We start from the raw sequence: 18,259 nt of genomic DNA on the forward strand, positions 1-18,259 counted from the left end.
TGGATGCCCTTGGTGCCTTGAAGAAGAGACCATTTTAGATGGTAAGTATATGGCACATAATTTTTCTTCATTAAGGTGCAGCACTGCTAATCTAGAAGCAGCGGTTAGTAAAAACTGTGTTATTCAATGAGTACCTTTTGAGTGAAAATATGGATCACAGTATCAACCTGACAAAAAGGATCATCGGAGCTCTGTGTAACTAAAACACCAGAGTACCTCTTCTCCTAGTTATTATTAAGAGGTTGATGAAACTTAAGACATCATGGAAAGGAGATAAGTAGTAAAGGTAGAAGTGTGTGAATGGAGCTAGGTGTAATGTTTGCTTCTGTCCAGTACCCGCCGCGGTGGCTCAGTGGTTAGGGCACTCGACTACTGATCCGGAGTACCCGGGTTCGAACCCGACCGCGGCGGCTGCGTTTTTATGGAGGAAAAACGCTAAGGCGCCCGTGTGCTGTGCGATGTCAGTGCACGTTAAAGATCCCCAGGTGGTCGAAATTATTCCGGAGCCCTCCACTACGGACCTATTTGTTCCTCTCTTCTTTCACTCCCTCCTTTATCCCTTCCCTTACGGCGCGGTTCAGGTGTCCAACGATATATGAGACAGATACTGCGCCATTTCCTTTCCACCAAAAACCAATTATTATTATTATTATTATTCTGTCCAGTCGCACAGTACATACGTTTCAAATGTGAATTGTCTTTGGGTATGAAAGTTGTTCAAATAAGGATGTAATCCATGTCGAACCTCGTTACAACGAAGTCGGATTTTGAGCGAAAATTCATTATATCTGATATTCTTCTTGAAAGTACACACAAATTCCAGCACAAAAAGTCTGCCAGTAAACCCAAGCAAGGGGCGCCCAAGATGCAAAGCACAAAATTAAAAAAATGCACAATTTTTGCATTTAAATTGTGATATAGACATGTAAAACCTAACATTTCATTTCTTGCTGGAGAGCAGAAATGAGCAGGCAACTAGGGATTCTCGTCATGCGCACGAACATATAGATTTAAAAAATGACGTGATAGTTGTTTGGCTGCACATCACGGTATTTGACAGGACAAACTTCTCGATGAAGTCAACACAGTGCAGCGCGGCGTGTGAATGCACTTGCGATTCAAACACGATTCTTGCTTTGGGCATTTGAGACGCTCTCAATTTTCTATTCTTTGAAGTTTTCTCGCTTGTTTTGATTCATGTGAATGCAAAAGACTACTTCGGTATAAACGATTGAGCATCAAATTTTCAATTTTTCTTTCCGTTATAGAGATAGAACTCCCATAAAAAAAATGCGTGGGTCAAACAAACTTAATTTTTTTTCCTTGTTTTTCGATAATTCGCTATATCTGTGTTCTTTCTAACGATGTTTGACTGTATATATTATCGCGCTACTTGTTCATGTGATTTTTTTTCATTTCCACATACAGTCATGCACACACCTGTCCAGAGCGCTGAAATGGCGCGCCATGGAATATAATTTAGTCATTCCAAATGACCTGGGGCTCGCACCAGGCCATATCATGAATCATGTTTAAATTATGTTGCTTTGGAAGCTGTATCAGGTGGGCCAGCCAGTCGTCATTGTCGTATATGCACTGAATGAAAGCGTGACGCCTGCCCGCTCTAAACATGTGTGTAGATATCTGCGCAGTTTTTACTTTCCAAGGGAGAACGTATGTGTTGTATTCTTCGTTTTGGTTTCATGGATCATCATGTCTTTTGTGCATGTGTACTGGCTACTCATTGTGATGTGATCAGAACCTATAAATACCTGGAAATGAAGGCCTTAGCTTTTAATAAGGCCTTGATGCACTTTTTATGACAAAATTCGGATCTATGATGCTGCATAGTTTTTCCTGCTGATTCAACACAAGAGTAGTCATAGTTTTTGGCAGAAACCTAATCACAATACTATTTTATCAGGAGTCCATCGCTATGTTCCGAACCGAGCCACAGGGCCAGAATGCACACACACAGGCGTGCTTGAGGACATGCGTCAAGCTCACCTGCGCAAGGAGCCAGTTCACGGAATGAAGGGGCCGTCGCCTCTCATTCGGTTGCCTTCAATTTTGTGTGGCGCATGCCGCCGGATGTCATGCACTGTGTTCTCGAAGGCGTCACAAAACAGCTGCTGGGCCTGTGGATCACTGAAACTGGAGAAGCCTACTGTATTGAACAGCACAGGACAGCGCTTGTCCTGTATTTTCTTCCACTCTGTCCGCGTCGTTGCGCTGTTTTCCACCAATATGTACCACCAACTCGCCCGTTTGGCTATTGTGCTGAACATTAGGGACCTTGACAGCCGTATTCGAAAAATGAAGCCTCCAAGTTAGTTTGCATCACAGTGTTTACTCCAGACTTGAGCTCAAAAGAAAGCTGTCAATTCTGATGTGGTCTCAGATGCTTTGAGAAGTTAGCTTTTTTCAAGCATTCCAACTTGGAAATGCCGAGACCTAGGCCATAGGGAAAGCTTCTATTGTATCATAGGTGGGTATCCAGCAGCACTGGGGATCAAACTCCCGCCCCTATCACTTATGTGGCGGATGCTCAAATCACTTGGCCACTCCTGTGGTAGTGGCTTAGAGCAAGCGTTTGATGTGTACTTTTGTACTTTAGATTAATCCCTTGTTCAGTTGATTTTGCTGTTTTTGCTTTCTGTTCTGGCAACTTTAAGAATTTTTTTTTACTGAAAATTGCTGTTCTTGTTTGAAACACTTGATAATTGTTTCATATGCTTATTGGCTAAGTGTGTTCAGTGTTCTTGAATTGCAAGTTTTCTTGCTGCACAGCCATTTTGTACTTTTCACTTTTGTCTTTACCCTGCCGCTCTGGATATCATATGTGATGCAAAGGTTGAAAGAAACTAGTCAGTTGTTGTGGCATGTTGTGTGCATATAAAACATTTGTAAAGTTTCGAGATTGATTTATTTTCTTCTCTAGAAATGGTTCTCCAAAACAACTGTTGGTGCATTTGTGTAGTGCAATCTTTTGGGGCTAACCTGGATTTTATGTTAATTGCTGTGGCAGCCGCTAGATTGCACTACATGTAGAAAATACGTTGTCACTAGTCGCCTGCGCATTCTATTGTGAGTGAATGTGCAGAGATGGACGTCCACCTAGAAAACCGTGTAAACATAAAATTCTGTGTGAAGCTTGGCAAGACAGCTACACAGATGTATGAGCAGCTTCGTGACGCTTACGGCAACGAGACATTATCGAGGGCGCGAGTTCTCATGTAGCACAAGAGGTTTGTTTCGGGGAGAACGTCGACGGAAGACGACACAAGGCAGGGGCGCCCTTAAACCTTCCGGAATGAAAACAACGTAGCTCGGAAGAGGGAAATCGTACCGCAAGACCAAACCATTACAATCTTCATGCTATCAGATGATCTCGACATTAGTAAGACAACATGCCACCAAATTTTTCCTGAGGACATAGGGAAACGAAAGCTGAATGCCATTCTTGTGCCATAATCCCTCACGCAGGACCAGATGAACACGCGGGTGTCAGTGAGCGCTGATGTGCTTTCCGAGGCAGAGAAGGATGCTACATTCGCCGACAGCTCCACTGCTGAAGAAGAAACATGATGTTTTCAAAACAATATTCAAACAAAAAGGCAGAGCGCCGAATGGCAGTCCACAAGCTCTCCGGCGTCGAGAAAAGTGCGGCGAAAAAAGACAAAAACAAAGAAGATGCTGAGTTTTTTTCGATGCCAGCTAGAGGTGTCATACACCATGAGTTCGTCCCACAAGGGCAGACGGTGAATAGGGAGTTTTATAACCACATGCTCCAACACATGCGTGATACACTGCGACGCCGTCGCCCTGGCTTATGGGCATCTGGACAATGGAGCATTTTTCACGATAACGCAACGCCGCACACTGCTCTTAGCTTGACAAAACTTCTCGCCAAGCAAAGCATTACTGTACTTCCCCATCCGCTATACTCGCCTGATCTCTCCCCTTTCGATTTTTTCCTGTTTCCTCGTGTGAAGAGAGCACTAAAAGGTCGCTGGATGGAGAGCGTGCATGCCATTCAAGACTCCACAACAAAGGAGCTGACAGCCCTGCCATAAGCGTTTTCCAACTGTATCTGAGACCTCAAGAAGTATTGGAAGCTGTGTAGAGACTCCAATAGAGAATATTTCGAAGGGGTGCTGCACAAATGAATTAAATGTTAAAAGATTTTTTTTAATGGACTCAGTCCCGGAGCTTTATGGACATAGGTTGTAGTTAGTGCTCATACGTTCTTGGAATGCACATTTATGTATATAACATGTCTTCTAAATAAGTATGGCTCAGCTTCATCACACAAGTCATAAAAGAACCAACTGGTTCATCTATCAAAAAAGCGTTGTGTGCAGAGCCCACTTTGGTGTACATCTACGTTCTCAATTGAGAATGGTAACGGCCAATTTGTTAAGCATGTAAAAGCAGCACAGGGAGTTACACTGCAGTTTGCAGAACGCTATGTCATGAAGAGTTGCTTATGGACAGGGCACAAATATGTCAGCCTGCCCACTTTTCTAGAGAGTAAGCTTAACAAGTTAATGAACGCACACCGCTCTGTGAAGTCGAGAGTCTGTATTCTTGGAGCTCCACTGCTGTATGCGTCTCTAGACAGTACAGTGAAAGAGCTTTTTATTCGAAAGTACGGGCAGGTACCAGGCATGACCCATTATTCACGCTTTCGGCTTAATAATTTAACCATTAACACCACTTCATATACTCGGGCCAGGAAGACTTATTCTTCCTGTGTGAGAATGAGCGATGATATCTACTGTCTTGCGACTGATATATGCTCAGTATTACTGAATACAAGGAAGATAGTGTTAGTTTGTCAAGAGCTAATGACATCTGACAGCAATTTAAGAGGAGTGACTTACATGCATAAGTGCTCCAACCATCCCCAAGGGAGAAATCGGCGCCTTTACTAAAGTGATGATGTTTCCGCCCAGTGTGTTCTATTGATGGTGTTTATGTTAGCTTCGTATCTGAAGAGTCAAACAACTACAGAAAAGAATTATTGCACCATAGTGTTTACTCCAGAACTGAGCTCAAAGGAAAGCTGTCAATTCGGATGTGGTGTCAGATGCTTTGAGAAGTTAGCATTTTCCAAGCATTCCACCTTAGAAATGCTGAGGACTAGGCCATAAGGAAAGCTTCTATTGTATCATCGGTGGGTATCCAGCAGCACTGGATATCAAACTCCCGCGCCTATCAGTTGTGTGGCGGATGCTCAAATCACTTGGCCACCGCTGTGGTAGTAGCTGAGAGGAAGTTTTTACTGTGTACTTTTATACTTTAGATTAGTCCCTGGTTAAGTTGCATTTGCTGTTTTTGCTTTCTGTTGGGGCAACTTTAAGAGGATTTTGATACTGAAAATTGTTGTTCATGTTTGAAATACTTGAAAGCTGCTCCATATGCTTCCTGGCTAAGTGTGTTCAGTGCTTTTGAATTACATGTTTTATTAGCTGCAATGCTATTTTGTACTTTTAAATTTTGTCTTTAGCCCTGCAGCTCTTGATATCATACATGATGCAAAGGGCGAAAGAAACTCTTGTCAGTTGTGGCATGTTTTGTGCATGTAGTTGGAACTCACACAGTATTGTAATCGACATTGATGTGTGTACCATGTATGTTAAGTATGGCTCAGCTTCATTATAAAAGTCTTGGAAGTACTTCTGTGGTCTAGTGCTTTTGAAACCCAGAGGTTATGATGTTTGGTTTCTGCATGGGCAAAAAGGTTCGCGAACTTAATGCGTACCACTTACCATTGCTCTTCAGCTTTTTGCTGCCACCCTCTGTGTGTGTTTATACCTCTCGTAAATACATGTATTTCCTTAATGGAATGTTAAAAATTGTTGAGCATGTTGAACATTGCGTAGCTGTTAGTACTGTACTGTGTGGTAAGAAGCTGGCTTCATTACAATAGCGTTCTCTGCATGTTTAAATTTATGCCACTTAGAAATATCTCTTCGTTTCTGACTCAACTGAAACGAACATGAGTGCTCAGTCAGCTGCATATTGTATGCACTATTTTGTATTTCTCCTCGCTTGCACAATAATAACATTCCGTTGCTTGAAATGATGCTAATATCAAGCATGGGATAACTGTATTCTTTACACAACATTTTTAGCTCAGTGTACTGTCCTGTCCTAGTCCATATACCTGTGACACGAAGTAATTGATGCTGTCTTCTTTTGAGGGGACGTTACCTGCTTTACAATTTTGTCCTATGTACAAAATAGGTTGTTCGCAAAGGGTTTAAATCCTTGGCCGGAAAATGATCAGGTAACTTGACCGCCGTAGTTTTTGTCCTATGTACAAATTAGGCTGTTCGATTTTGTGCTCTTTATTATCGTTTTTTTAAGGTTTATCATTTTATTGTAGCATACATTCATGCATTAGCTGCCGCAATATTTATGCATGTTAAGTCTGTATTCAGTTTGAAATTTTTGTCTAGTTATAATTATTACGTAATCAATAAAAAGCATGCATATACTAATGTTAGTTGTACGTGCCATGCCATTATTGTGTGGTGTGTCGTATGTTTTATGGCATAGAATAAATTCACGTGAGTGGTGAATGATTTTTTCTGTGAAAGATTTTCTTTATTATTTGCCCAGTTGCTGATGAAAACATTACAGTAACTGTGAAAGCGGTGCCCCAACTCTGGCAGCGGTGCTGTTTAGAAAGCATTTCAGGTTAGCTAGCTGCCTGTAACTGAAATTCCTAACATATAATTACTTTTCCAGTAATTTTTTCAATACCACCTTGTGTTTTTCTTTGCATATATGGCAAGCTGCAAGTTGTCTACAAGACCACTCTAAGCTCTAGCGCAATCATAAAAGCTTCCCCAGTGCATGGAAAAAGGGCATATACTTGTTCTACGTTTAAGATAAAACTGTTGGTTGACTGGTATTGACATAGAGTGCAAAAATTATTTGTTGCGTGATAAGTTCAAATCTGCCGGCAAAAGGTAAAGATAAAGTTGTGCGTGGCTTGACTTAATTGCAGCTACGAACCATTAGAACACCTTTAATGCCTTCGAACCGGCAAACTAAATTAGGGTAACAGTACACAAAATGGTATATCGCTGTCAGAACGCTTTCAGTCGCATCGTAATGCACTCCGCGGCAATGGTTTTGATGCATATGGCACATACCCGCACGATAGTACACTTCAAGCTATATGCACTGGCGAATAGCGCGCTCGGCCTTTGATCGTCCCACTGCTGCGTAAAATATCTACTACAACCGAATTACGCTGCGCGCAGTTCGTGAGATGTGCGGCTACAATTAAACTACGAGCATATGAAGAGAGCATACCGATGTCTTGCTGTGCAACAAGCACCGATATCACGCTGCACCAAAACGCTGACAGCAAATATTCGAAATCTTTGGATACACTTCATGGATGTAGCTGCGGTGTTGACTTCGCGCAAAACAATCGAGGCTTGAAATAATAACAGTACGTTTGCTGCGCGGTTGACAACACCCGCGCCCGATGAATTGGTAGACATATGCACGGACGTGCCAGTCGTGTTTCCAGACCGAGAGTATAGCGATAGCCGCATGCAAACAAAAATCGTGTGCAGAATGCACTTCTGTTGATAGTGGTGACAGTGCCTTTTCTCTCAGTTTGCTTCAGCTCGCTCCCGTGCTAGAGAATATGCAGTGGTGATCTTGTTGCGGTTCCCTCATCGATACACTCTGTTGAAAACTAAGCATCTGCTGCGACGACATAGTCTTTTTTTGTCACGGAAAAGACCGTTTGTTGCGACGACAAAATTATTTGTTGCCACAACACGAACTTCAACAAGAGACACGTGAACAACAGAAGACTACAAGAAAATTTTGGTCGTAACAGCACACTTTTTATTACGAGAAAAAAAAATTGTTAACAACAAAAAGTTTCTAGTAACGAAGAGATTTTGTTGCGACAAGAAAAAAGATTGTAGTAACGGCAAGACATTTTGTTGTGACAACAAAAATCTTTGTAGTAACGACAAGACGTTTTGTTGTGACAACAAATATGTTTGTTATTACTACAAAAATTTATGTAATAACCACAAAAATTCTTGTTGTCTTTTTCGATCGGGGGTCCGTTACCAGTGCAAACTCTCGCCCTAGAAGGTAGTCTAGAAATTTTGTTAGCAAAATATGAGCGCCAGTGCCTCTCTTTCTAGTTGGGAATAGTTCCGTTCAGCTGGCGTTAATGTTCTAGAACAGAATCCAATTGCCTTATGAACGTTGCCGATTGTGTGGAACAGAACAGCTCCTACGCCGAGAGGGGATGCGTCACATTCCAATTTCAATTCATTTTTTTGAATCGAAGGGCACAAGAACTTCGCCATCTTTAAATCTTGGTTTAGTCGCATTAAACGCGGCTTCATGTGGCAGTTTCCAGTGCCAGCGTGCATTCTTCTCTAACAGCTGATATAACGGGAAAATAATGGTCGACATGTTAGGCAGAAAAATAGCGTAGAAAGTCAGCATTCCGAGAAATGCGCGCAGTTTAGTAACATTACGTGGCTTGGGGCTTTCACAATGACCTCGACAATGTTTTCTGTCGGGTGAAGACCATCTCGGTCAATTCGGTGCCCCAGATAAGATGCAGCCGGTTTGCGCCATTCGCACTTGTCAGATCTAAGTTTCACTCTTCGCTCTCGGAAGCGTTGTAGGACCGTTCTTAGTCGCTGGCCGTTATCATTCTTTCTTTCGGAAACCAGCACGTCGTCTAAATAAGCTTGTACGCCCTGCAGCCCTGCGAGCACCTCATCCATCTTTCTTCAAAAAATTGCGGTGCAGATGCTATTTCCAGGGGTAGCCTATTAAAACAAAAAAAAAATGTCTTTATGCGTGGTAATCAAGCAGACTTTCTTGGCAGCTTCGTCTAGTGGTATCTGATTGTAGGCATCTCGCAGGTCCAGCGTAATAAAACAGTCCCCGTCGCTTAAGCGGGCAAGCATGTCCTCAATCCTGGGCAATGGATATTGCTCAGTGGCACAGGCTGGGTTCGATGTGGTTTTAAAATCACCTCAGATTCGAACTGTGCCGTCCTTCTTTAGCACAACTACAACTGGTGTTCTCCGTCGGAATGCTGCACTGGCGACAATACGCCTGTAGAGACTAGCCTGTCCAACTCCTGAGTCACTTTATCGCGTAGAGCGGAGGGGAGGGGCCGCGGCTTACAGAATTTTGGGATGGCACCCTCCTTTAGGTGCAGATTGGCGGGTGTCCCCTCGATGAGGCCCAGGCCGGCAGAAAAGACATCCTGGTACTCCTCGAAAATGCTGTTGACGCGGAAGCTGTTTTTGCGTTCTTCGGTCGTTGCGTCCTGTGTTGAAAGGTTAGAGCGGCTGCGATGTTCAGTAAACTAAGCAAGTCACGCCCACACCGGCTTGGTCCCGCACAATCTAGCACAATCAAGAGACAGACCACGGACACGCCTTGGCAGCGGACGGTTAACAAGTTCTCCCAGGAAAGGGAGGCGGCCTACGTAGCAGGACAACTTGAGGTTGGATGTCTTCAGAATTGGCCACTGCTTGCGGTACTTGTCACTTGTCATAGAGTTCCCGAGGGATGACGCAAAATGGTGACCCGGAATCTGCCTCCATTCCCACGTCCACATTCCCACGTCCACGTCCCACGTCCCACATATGGACTCTGATTTATATATCACTCCGCTGATGGCAGAGCGGCAAGCCGCCGTGGGACTGGCTGACGCATTTGTTGACACTCCATACCTACCGCGTTGAGTTGGAAAAAAAAGGCGAGAGCCTGGAAGTTTAATCCGATTTAATTAGGGCAACCGGCCGTACAGGACAATAATTCCAAGTGTCTAATGCCTGGATGTGTCTAATGCCTGCAAAGTGTAGATAGAGTTCCCGCGGTGAAAACACGAGTTCAGATTCCTGTTTAGTTAACCTTTAAGGAGCAGTGGTTAGCTTGTCTTCTTATTACATGCCCTGTACCGGCTGATTTCTTCCTCCTGATTTCGACTAGGATGTCATTAACCGGCGTTTGCTCCCTCACTCACTCTGTCTCTTAACGGTATCCCTATCATTTTTTTTTCTTTCCATATGTCGCGACATTGTCCTTAACTTGAGTTGAACCCTTTTTGTTAGCTTCCACGTTTCCTCACCTAGGTGATTACCGGTGAGAACCAGGTGTGGTACTCATTTCTCTTGAGGGATGTTGGTAAACTGCCAATCATTGACTTAGAAAGTGCCATATGGGTCTTATGAGATTTTATAGGAGCTGCTAAGCGTCATTGTCTGGGTTTTCTGAGGTCAGCAGTAAAGAAGGTTCGCGGCAGCAGGACGTTTCCACGCTCTTCTGGAAGGATTGCACGACCATGGCCACGCAGTTCTTTTGGGGTACATATTATCAGCAGGTAGTTTTTATCAGCACATATTTCTGAAGAAGATGATCGGGCTAGACAAGAAGGGCTTTTGTAAATACGAGGCGGCGTCTCTTAAGAACAGATCACATATGGCTAACCGGTAGAATTCAAGCGACGAGGTGTTTGTGTAGCATGCGTGTATGGTGATAAGCTCTTTTTTGATCCATGAATAGGGATGCGGCAGATTTTTTTCTCGCCCCCTCATGTACTTCAGCGCGTCGAAGATATGAAATGAAATATAATGATGTAATTCGAATCCCATTTCTCTGCGATGCTTTTTCCACTTATATTTTCCAATGCTCTCGCAGGTAAACTTTCTTGCACATCACATTTAATTGTGAGGCAACTGCTCAATATTGTAAGACACTGTTGTCAACATATTGATGGCAGCGATAGGTGCCAAGGGTTGTTGTTTTTAACTACCATGTTGCTAAAAGCATTGCAAACGGTTATGACAAATCAACAAAATTGCGTACAGCTTGCGACAGAGTAAAATTAATTTCACTGTTAAAGGAAAAGGAGGTAGGATGCACATAAAATCCTTCAGACCGATTACGATAGCACCTGCTATGTACAGGCTGCTGGCATTGCAGGCAGTGGAATAAAAAATGCAGTGTTGGATACAAAATAATAAGATACTTAGAGAAATTCAGAATGGGTTCAGAAGGAATAAGCATTAGATGATATACTGTTCGAGCTTACCAAAAGCATAGAAATAGCTAGGGCTGATAAGAGACATATGTATGTAGCCTTCGTGGACATAATTGGTGCATACGGCACCGTGCACACCGAACTCCCGTGGAACATGCTAAAATATGAAGGTATGGGTCATGAAATGATTTATGGTTAATGGGGGTTTAAGGTCCCAAAGTGACTCAGGCTATGAGGAAGGCCACAATGAAAGGCTCAGCAAATTTCGACCACCTGGGGTTCTTTTACGCGCACTGAAATCACACAGCACACGGATCTCTAGAATTTTGCCTCCATCGAAATTGGACCGCCGCGGCCGGGACTGAACCCTCCTTTTTTTGGTCAGCCGACGAGCGCCATAACCTGTGGGGTTTTAATTGTGTGTGCACAAATACGTTTTCTCCCGCTTCATAGCGGCTGACACAGTTCAAAACCGCCTGCACCCCACAGCCGGCCTTGCTCTGAGGGAACAAAGGAATATCACACTGGCTGACACACACAGGCATTTATTGCTACAGCAAATATAACGCTAGCTAGAAGCAACACACGCTAAAGAATCGAGACTGTCCGCACACTGTTTGCCCACTCAAGGGAAGGGATACTCCGAGGCCGGTAGAGACGAGATGTTTGAGCAAGTATTCCCGCCAATTCCTGGCCCTGCTGGCGAGGAGCGCAGCCGCGGGTGGCACGTCCGCTTGCGCCGATGATCTCAGCCTGAGTGCGCTCTCCTACGCGTGCAGCATTAACGCCCTCTCTCGTTAGTTACTTTAACCAGGGAGAGTCGCATGGCGCGCCCCGACTTGAGGCGATGCTGTGTGAGGGTGCAGCGCCGGAAAGCTAACCACAAGGGGAAGCTGCGGGGCAGGTCCCCAAAAACACAGAGGCACCGTGGCAGTCAACTAAATGACTTCCTAAATGAAATATACAATGATAATAAAGATGAAATTGAACAGGAGGGAATAAAAAGTACAACTATTGAGGCACACAACGGATTAAGACAAGGTTGTCCTGTATCACCTCTGTAGTTCGTGCTTTATATGATAAATTTGGAAATAATGCCACAAGAAAGTTTTCTAGGGTGTAATCTGACGTAGATATTTGGCGGAATGGTCTTTGAGCAACGGCTGCCCGGTTTAATATATGCCGGTGATATTGTACTCTCCGCTGATGGTGAGGAACATACGCAAACTCTAGTTTGTTGCGGAGATGAAGGAGACGCTCTAGGTTTGGATTTCATCAGATTAGGTCAGTTGTGATGGTTTGCAACAATATAGCTGATCGTGTGCTTAGAGTACAAGGCCTTGAAATACCTCGAGTGGCCCGATACAAATATATCGAGGTATGGGTAAAGGAGGCGCAGATATACTGGGTAAAGTTAGGGGAAAAGGGCGAAGAGATGCCGGGAAATTGAAACACATATAGGGCATTATAGGGGACAACAAATATGAAGTAATAATAGGTATATGTAAAAAAATAATGGTGCCGGGTCTTACTTTTACTTTCGAGAACGCGGTTTTGTGCTTAAGGGCAGATGTTCTGTCGAAATTAGAAATAAATCAGAGAGGTGTTGGAAGATTAGCACTAGATGCCCATGGCAAAATACAAACTAGACAGTAAAGGGGGAGATGGGCTGGGCATCGTTCGAAGCGCGGGATAATCAGAGTAAAATATTTTTTTGAGAATGCTTGATGAAATTGGACCATAACAGGTCTGCAGCTAACATTTTTTTATACTTATACAGAACGCATGTCGACTAAAAATAGCGGAAAATGATTAGGAAGCTAAACAGTAAATAGACAGGACACAAGGACGAAGAAATAGAGAGCTTTAAACGACAGGTGACACACGCCGAAGGTAAAAACTGGATCAGTTCAATTGAAAAAAACGCAGAGTGTAGAACTATATCTAAATTGGAAACTGCAGATCAGGAAGAAATCGTTTTAATATAACTCAAGAGGCTCAGCCCTGCTCTTCGAAGCTAGAGCAGAGTGCCTTAGAGCGCGCAGCTACAAAAATAAATTTAACCAAGATGACACATATGCTGTGTGAGGCAGATCTCTAGAAAAAATTGAACACCTCATAATTGAATGTGTCTATCCATCCGGAAGTCAATGCAGGCATAGTCTCTCTCCCTGAGGCCGTAGGCTTTAGTGATAACAATAGACATGGTTTAGTGGGCTCCGCATACTAGGCAGAGGAATGTGCCCTTACGCACCCTTCTTCTGTTTAAGCCAGGTTTGTTTGGTCATGCCGGAGTGGGCTATCAGCACAACCTTCATAAATAGCTTGATAACGCCACGACCCCCAGCTATGTGCGCCACACCTGCCGCGCCCCCGCATCAGGATTCCTTTTAATCATCATCATCAGCCTTACTGCACCCACCCGAGGACAAAAGCCTCTGCAATGTCTCTCCATTTAGCCCTGTTCTTTGCCCGCTGCACCCACCGTATGCCCGCAAACTCCTTAATCTCATCCGTCCACCTAACTTACTGCTGCCCCCTGCTACGCTTGCCTTCTCTTCTAATCCACTCCGTTACCCTTAAGAACCAGGGTTATCTTGCCTTTGCATTGCATGCCCTGCACAAGCCCATTTCTTCCTGTTGATTTCGACTAGGATGTCATTAACCAGCGTTTGTTCTATCACCCACTCTGCCTGCTTCCGGTCTCTAACGTTACACCCATAATTTTTCTTTCGATAGCTCGCTGCGCTGTCCTTTTCGTTAGCATCCACGTTTCTGCCCAGTAGGTAAGATGCAGCTGTTGTATGCTTTTCTCTTGGGGAAAATTGCTAAACTGCCAGCCATGATCTGAGAGAATCTGCATTATGCGCTCCACTCCATTCTCACCCTTCTAGTTATTTCTCTCTCCTGATCGGTATCAGCGGTCACTACATGCCCTAAGTATTCCTTTACCACTTCCAGTACCTCGCTAAAAATAGTGTACTGCTGTTTCCTCGTTAGAAATTGAAGATTAATTTGCCTTTTGGCTGTTAAATTTTAGACCCATCGTTTCTGTCTGCCTAACTCATTGATCATGCATTGCAGTTCACCTCCTGAGTGACTCAGCAAGTGAATGTTATCAGAGAATCGCAGATTATTTCGGCATTCTCGATTAACTCTTAACCGTAACTGTTCCCAATTCATGCGATGGAGTACCTCCTGTAAAAATACAGTGATAGGATTGGCGAATCGTGTCTTCCTGAGGACCCACTTCCTTATTAGAGTTTTTTTGCTGACTTTATAGAAAGCTATGGTGGCTGTGCAATTCCTATTGATATGTTTCGTTATTTTCACAGAAGGCTCGTTTACACCCTGATTCCGCACTGCCTGCATTACTTTTGAGATTTTCCACTGACTCCAATGCGTTCTCGCAATCAATGAAGGCTATATATAGGGTTGGTTATATTCTACGCAATTCTCTATTACCTGAATGAGAATGTGAATATGTGGAATATCCCTATTGTGGAATATCCCTCACGAAAGCCCGCCTCATCATATGTTTGAAGTGTAAGGTTGCCCTGACTATATTAGCGATTACCTTAGTAAATACATTGTACGCAACGGACAGTAAGATGATCGGTATGTAATTTCTCAAGTCCTTGGCGTCTTAAAATTCCTTTAAATAGCCGACCGCAAGCATTTCACTTCAGTGGCTTCAGCAGACCAGGCAGAGGCATGGGGCCTTACGCAGCATTCTTTTTTCTAACACAGGTTGGTGTCTTCAAGTGCCTATTTAAAAGTGATTGTCATGGTGTCCTGGTTCTGCCTTGCTTCCAAAAGTGCATTCTTATTGCATGTGATTTATACCTAATGTGGAGTTGATGTTGTGTGGAGACGTCGAACTTAATCCTGGCCCCAAAACAGACTCGTACAGGGTGAGCACGGAAGAATTGAAGCAACTGATTTTGGGACTGTAAAAATTGACAGATGAAATACCAGCAATAAAGACGCAAAAATCGAAAGTGGAAAAAATGTTGTTGGAATGCACCCAACAGATGAACCCGCATTAAAATACGTGGAAAGAACAGTGGAATCCCTGTGCGACAAGGTTATCACTTTGGAGGAGAGAAGTCGGAGAGAGGTAGCTACAAGAAGAGAGTGATGAAACGGAGTCTGTCCTTAGAAAGAATGTTAATTTTGAGCTTTTTCAAGACAAGCTTGGTTTCACGTGGAACTTAGTCCCCAGAATCCACCGTATCGGCAGAGCTGAAAAAAAGCGACCAGTCGTGTTGCTCTTCCATAACTCTAATGGAAAGGAACAAGTAATGCAGAATGTGCGCAAGCTTAAAGGAACCGAATTTTTTGTCCAAAATTACTTTTCTTGAGACACCCACATCAAGCTCAAAATTGCTATAGGGGAAGGAAAATGGCGCAGTATCTGTCTCACGTATCGGCGGACACCTGATCCCCGCTGTAAGAGAAGAGATAAAGAAGAGACTGAGAGAAAGAAAGGAAGATAGATGTGGCTTAATGGAAGGCTCCGGAATAATTTCGACCATCTGGGGATCTTTAACGCGCACAGACATCGCACAGCACACGGGCGCCATTGCGTTTCACCTGCTTCTAAGCGCGGGCGCCGCAGTGGGGTTCGAGTCCTAGTATTCCAGATTAGCACCTAGGTTGGAAGCCGACCTCGGAGGCCGCGTAATGAGAACGCTTTTACGGGATAGTACGAAAATTGATAGGGAATTAGGCAAGAAGGCCATTCTGCAGCACGATAAGCTAAAAATTTACGCGCAGATTTTTACGTATGATGAGGCCAACTGTTGCAGCATTATGATACGCAATGAGCACAGTAAATAGTCACTCTGCTGCTGATCCGAAACACGCGGGTTCGATCCCGGCCCTGGCGGGCGAATTTCGATACGGGCGAAATTGTAGAGGCCCGTGTACTGTGCGATATCAGCGAATGTTAAAGAACCCCTGGCAGTCAAATTTTTCGTAGCCCTTCACTACGGCGTCCCTCAGAGCCTCAGTCGCTTCGGGACGTTAAACACAGATAGATATATCTATCAGTGTTTAACGTCCCTTCTAGACTTTAAAGAAAATAGAACAATAAACAAACTAAGGCGCGACTCGGATGACCGCTTATCAAGGAACTCATGCTTCTTGATATAAATACGCGCAGCATGGTAACTAAGAGCGATCGTCTTGAATGCATAATTTTTGTGTATCAGCCAGATATTGTTGTAATACCAGAGACTTGGTGCCCCGAAGAAATGTATGACGAAGGTGTTTATCCTATCCTTTACCGGGTATTCCGTCGGAAGGCGGAATACCCGGTAAAGGAGGCGGTGTTGACGTACTGATAAAACAAGGCACGACACTTCCTTTCTAACTCCGTCTGAAAAGCATGAAAGCCTCACGTGAAAAGTTTCCTTCAGGGGACGGTCGTTTTTAGTATTTGCAGTTTACAGAGCCCTGGATTCCCCACCGCAGTTTGTGCATGAACTGCCTGATTTATTATTCTGATTAATTAATCAGTTCAACACTCTGTCATATAACTGAGACATTTTCTCAATCCCGATAATGCTGCCCACGAATAGCGCATATTTATTATTACGTTGAGGGATGACTTGAAGCTTGCAGTGAGGCAGCAAACTCGTGTACATGGTTGTACTTCTATATTTGACGTTGTCTCTTTAAGCCGGTCTATCAGTGACTACCATGTTTTCATTAAGCAGGAAATTTCCGACCATGATAAGGTCTACTGTTGCTTACGTATTCATACCGTCTGCGAAAAGCCTGCGGCCAAAATCTGCCAAGTAAAGGACTTCTCGCGTGCAAAATATGTTTGTGTAGTATTATTTAGTTTTCTGCTTAAGCAGTTTCCGAGGCAGTAATGTTGATGAGTTATGGAATAAATTTGCTACACTTAAACTCACTGCATTGAAAACTTTGTCCCTAATAAAATAAAATTTTCGCAAAGCTAATACGAGCAGGCGCAATTCGTTCCATTATTTGTTCTTTTCAACGATCCCTTAATGCAGTTGTGAGGTCCGCTTAACGCCATTACCTTTAAAACAAACTGCCTAATTTCAGTCGGCCCCGCCGCGGTGGCTCAGTGGTTAGGGCGCTCGACTACTGATCCGGAGTTCCCGGGTTCAAATCCGATCGCGGCGGATGCGTTTTTATGGAGGAAAAACGCTAAGGCGCCCGTGTGCTGTGCGATGTCAGTGCACGTTAAAGATCCCAAGGTGGTCGAAATTATTCCGGAGCCCTCCACTACGGCACCTCTCTCTTCCTTTCTTCTTTCACTCCCTCCTTTACCCTTCCCTTACGGCGCGGTTCAGGTGTCCAACGATATATGAGACAGATACTGCGCCATTTCCTTTCCCCAAAAAACCAATTATTATTATTAATTTCAGTCGACCTTCACCTCAAAAATTTTGTAACCCCTGATATCAAAAGAAAAAAAAACTTATTGACTGAAAATGCACAACGGCACGCCTCTTCCAGATTAAAACGATAGGGCTACGCAATTTAACCGCTCCATCTGCAGTCTCGATAATGCAAATGGTGAAAACTTGTCATTTTGAAATGCCACGTATTACGCCTTTTGTTATGATGTCAGGACCTTGCAGTGTCGAATTCCTCTTAATCCTGAAAACTAAAGCGTCCCCAGGCCCTGATTAAATTCCGAGCGCTTTCTAGCGCCGGTATGCCGAAAAGCTTTCCGAGTTTCTAATTGTCTTTTTCGCGCATCTCTTTCTTCAGCTGTCATTCCTTCACAGGGGAAAATTACACGCGTTGTTGCTGCTCTGGAGAAAGGGGATGCCTCAGAGGTATCGAATTATCGTCCGATATTTCCCACTGTTGCCTGTTACAAATTACTACAACTCATCATCGCCAAGCACATCCTCCGTTTTCTTATCAGAATCATTTCGAACGTCCAACACGGGTTTATGAAAGGCTAATCTACGGTAACACAACTACCATCGGTTGTTCACAGTTTCGCATCCGTGCTTGATAAATGCGGCTTGGTTGATAATAATTTTATGAATTTAATAAAGCATTCAACCTCGTTTTCTATTCTAAATTGACAAGTTTAAACAGGTCGGTCTTCCTAACTTTCTACTTAACTTGGTTTGAGACTACTTATCCTACCGAGAGCACTTTGTTAGTGTTCATGACCAATATTCGAATAGCTTGCCTGTG

The 18,259-nt window shown here is 43.7% G+C and overlaps 1 protein-coding gene across 1 annotated transcript in view; it reads left to right on the forward strand.

Annotated features, from left to right (window-relative positions):
- Window positions 1-3,588, forward strand: part of LOC144129398 (uncharacterized) — a 29,734-nt gene extending 26,146 nt beyond the window's left edge. The window contains exon 4 of the mRNA XM_077663522.1: window positions 3,487-3,588. Coding sequence (XP_077519648.1) covers window positions 3,487-3,588 — 102 coding nt within the window. The remainder of the gene's footprint in view (window positions 1-3,486) is intronic.
- The last annotated feature ends 14,671 nt before the right edge of the window (window positions 3,589-18,259 follow it).

Source organism: Amblyomma americanum, chromosome 1 (assembly GCF_052857255.1).
Source record: "Amblyomma americanum isolate KBUSLIRL-KWMA chromosome 1, ASM5285725v1, whole genome shotgun sequence".
In the NCBI taxonomy this organism is placed as follows: Eukaryota; Metazoa; Arthropoda; class Arachnida; order Ixodida; family Ixodidae; genus Amblyomma; species Amblyomma americanum.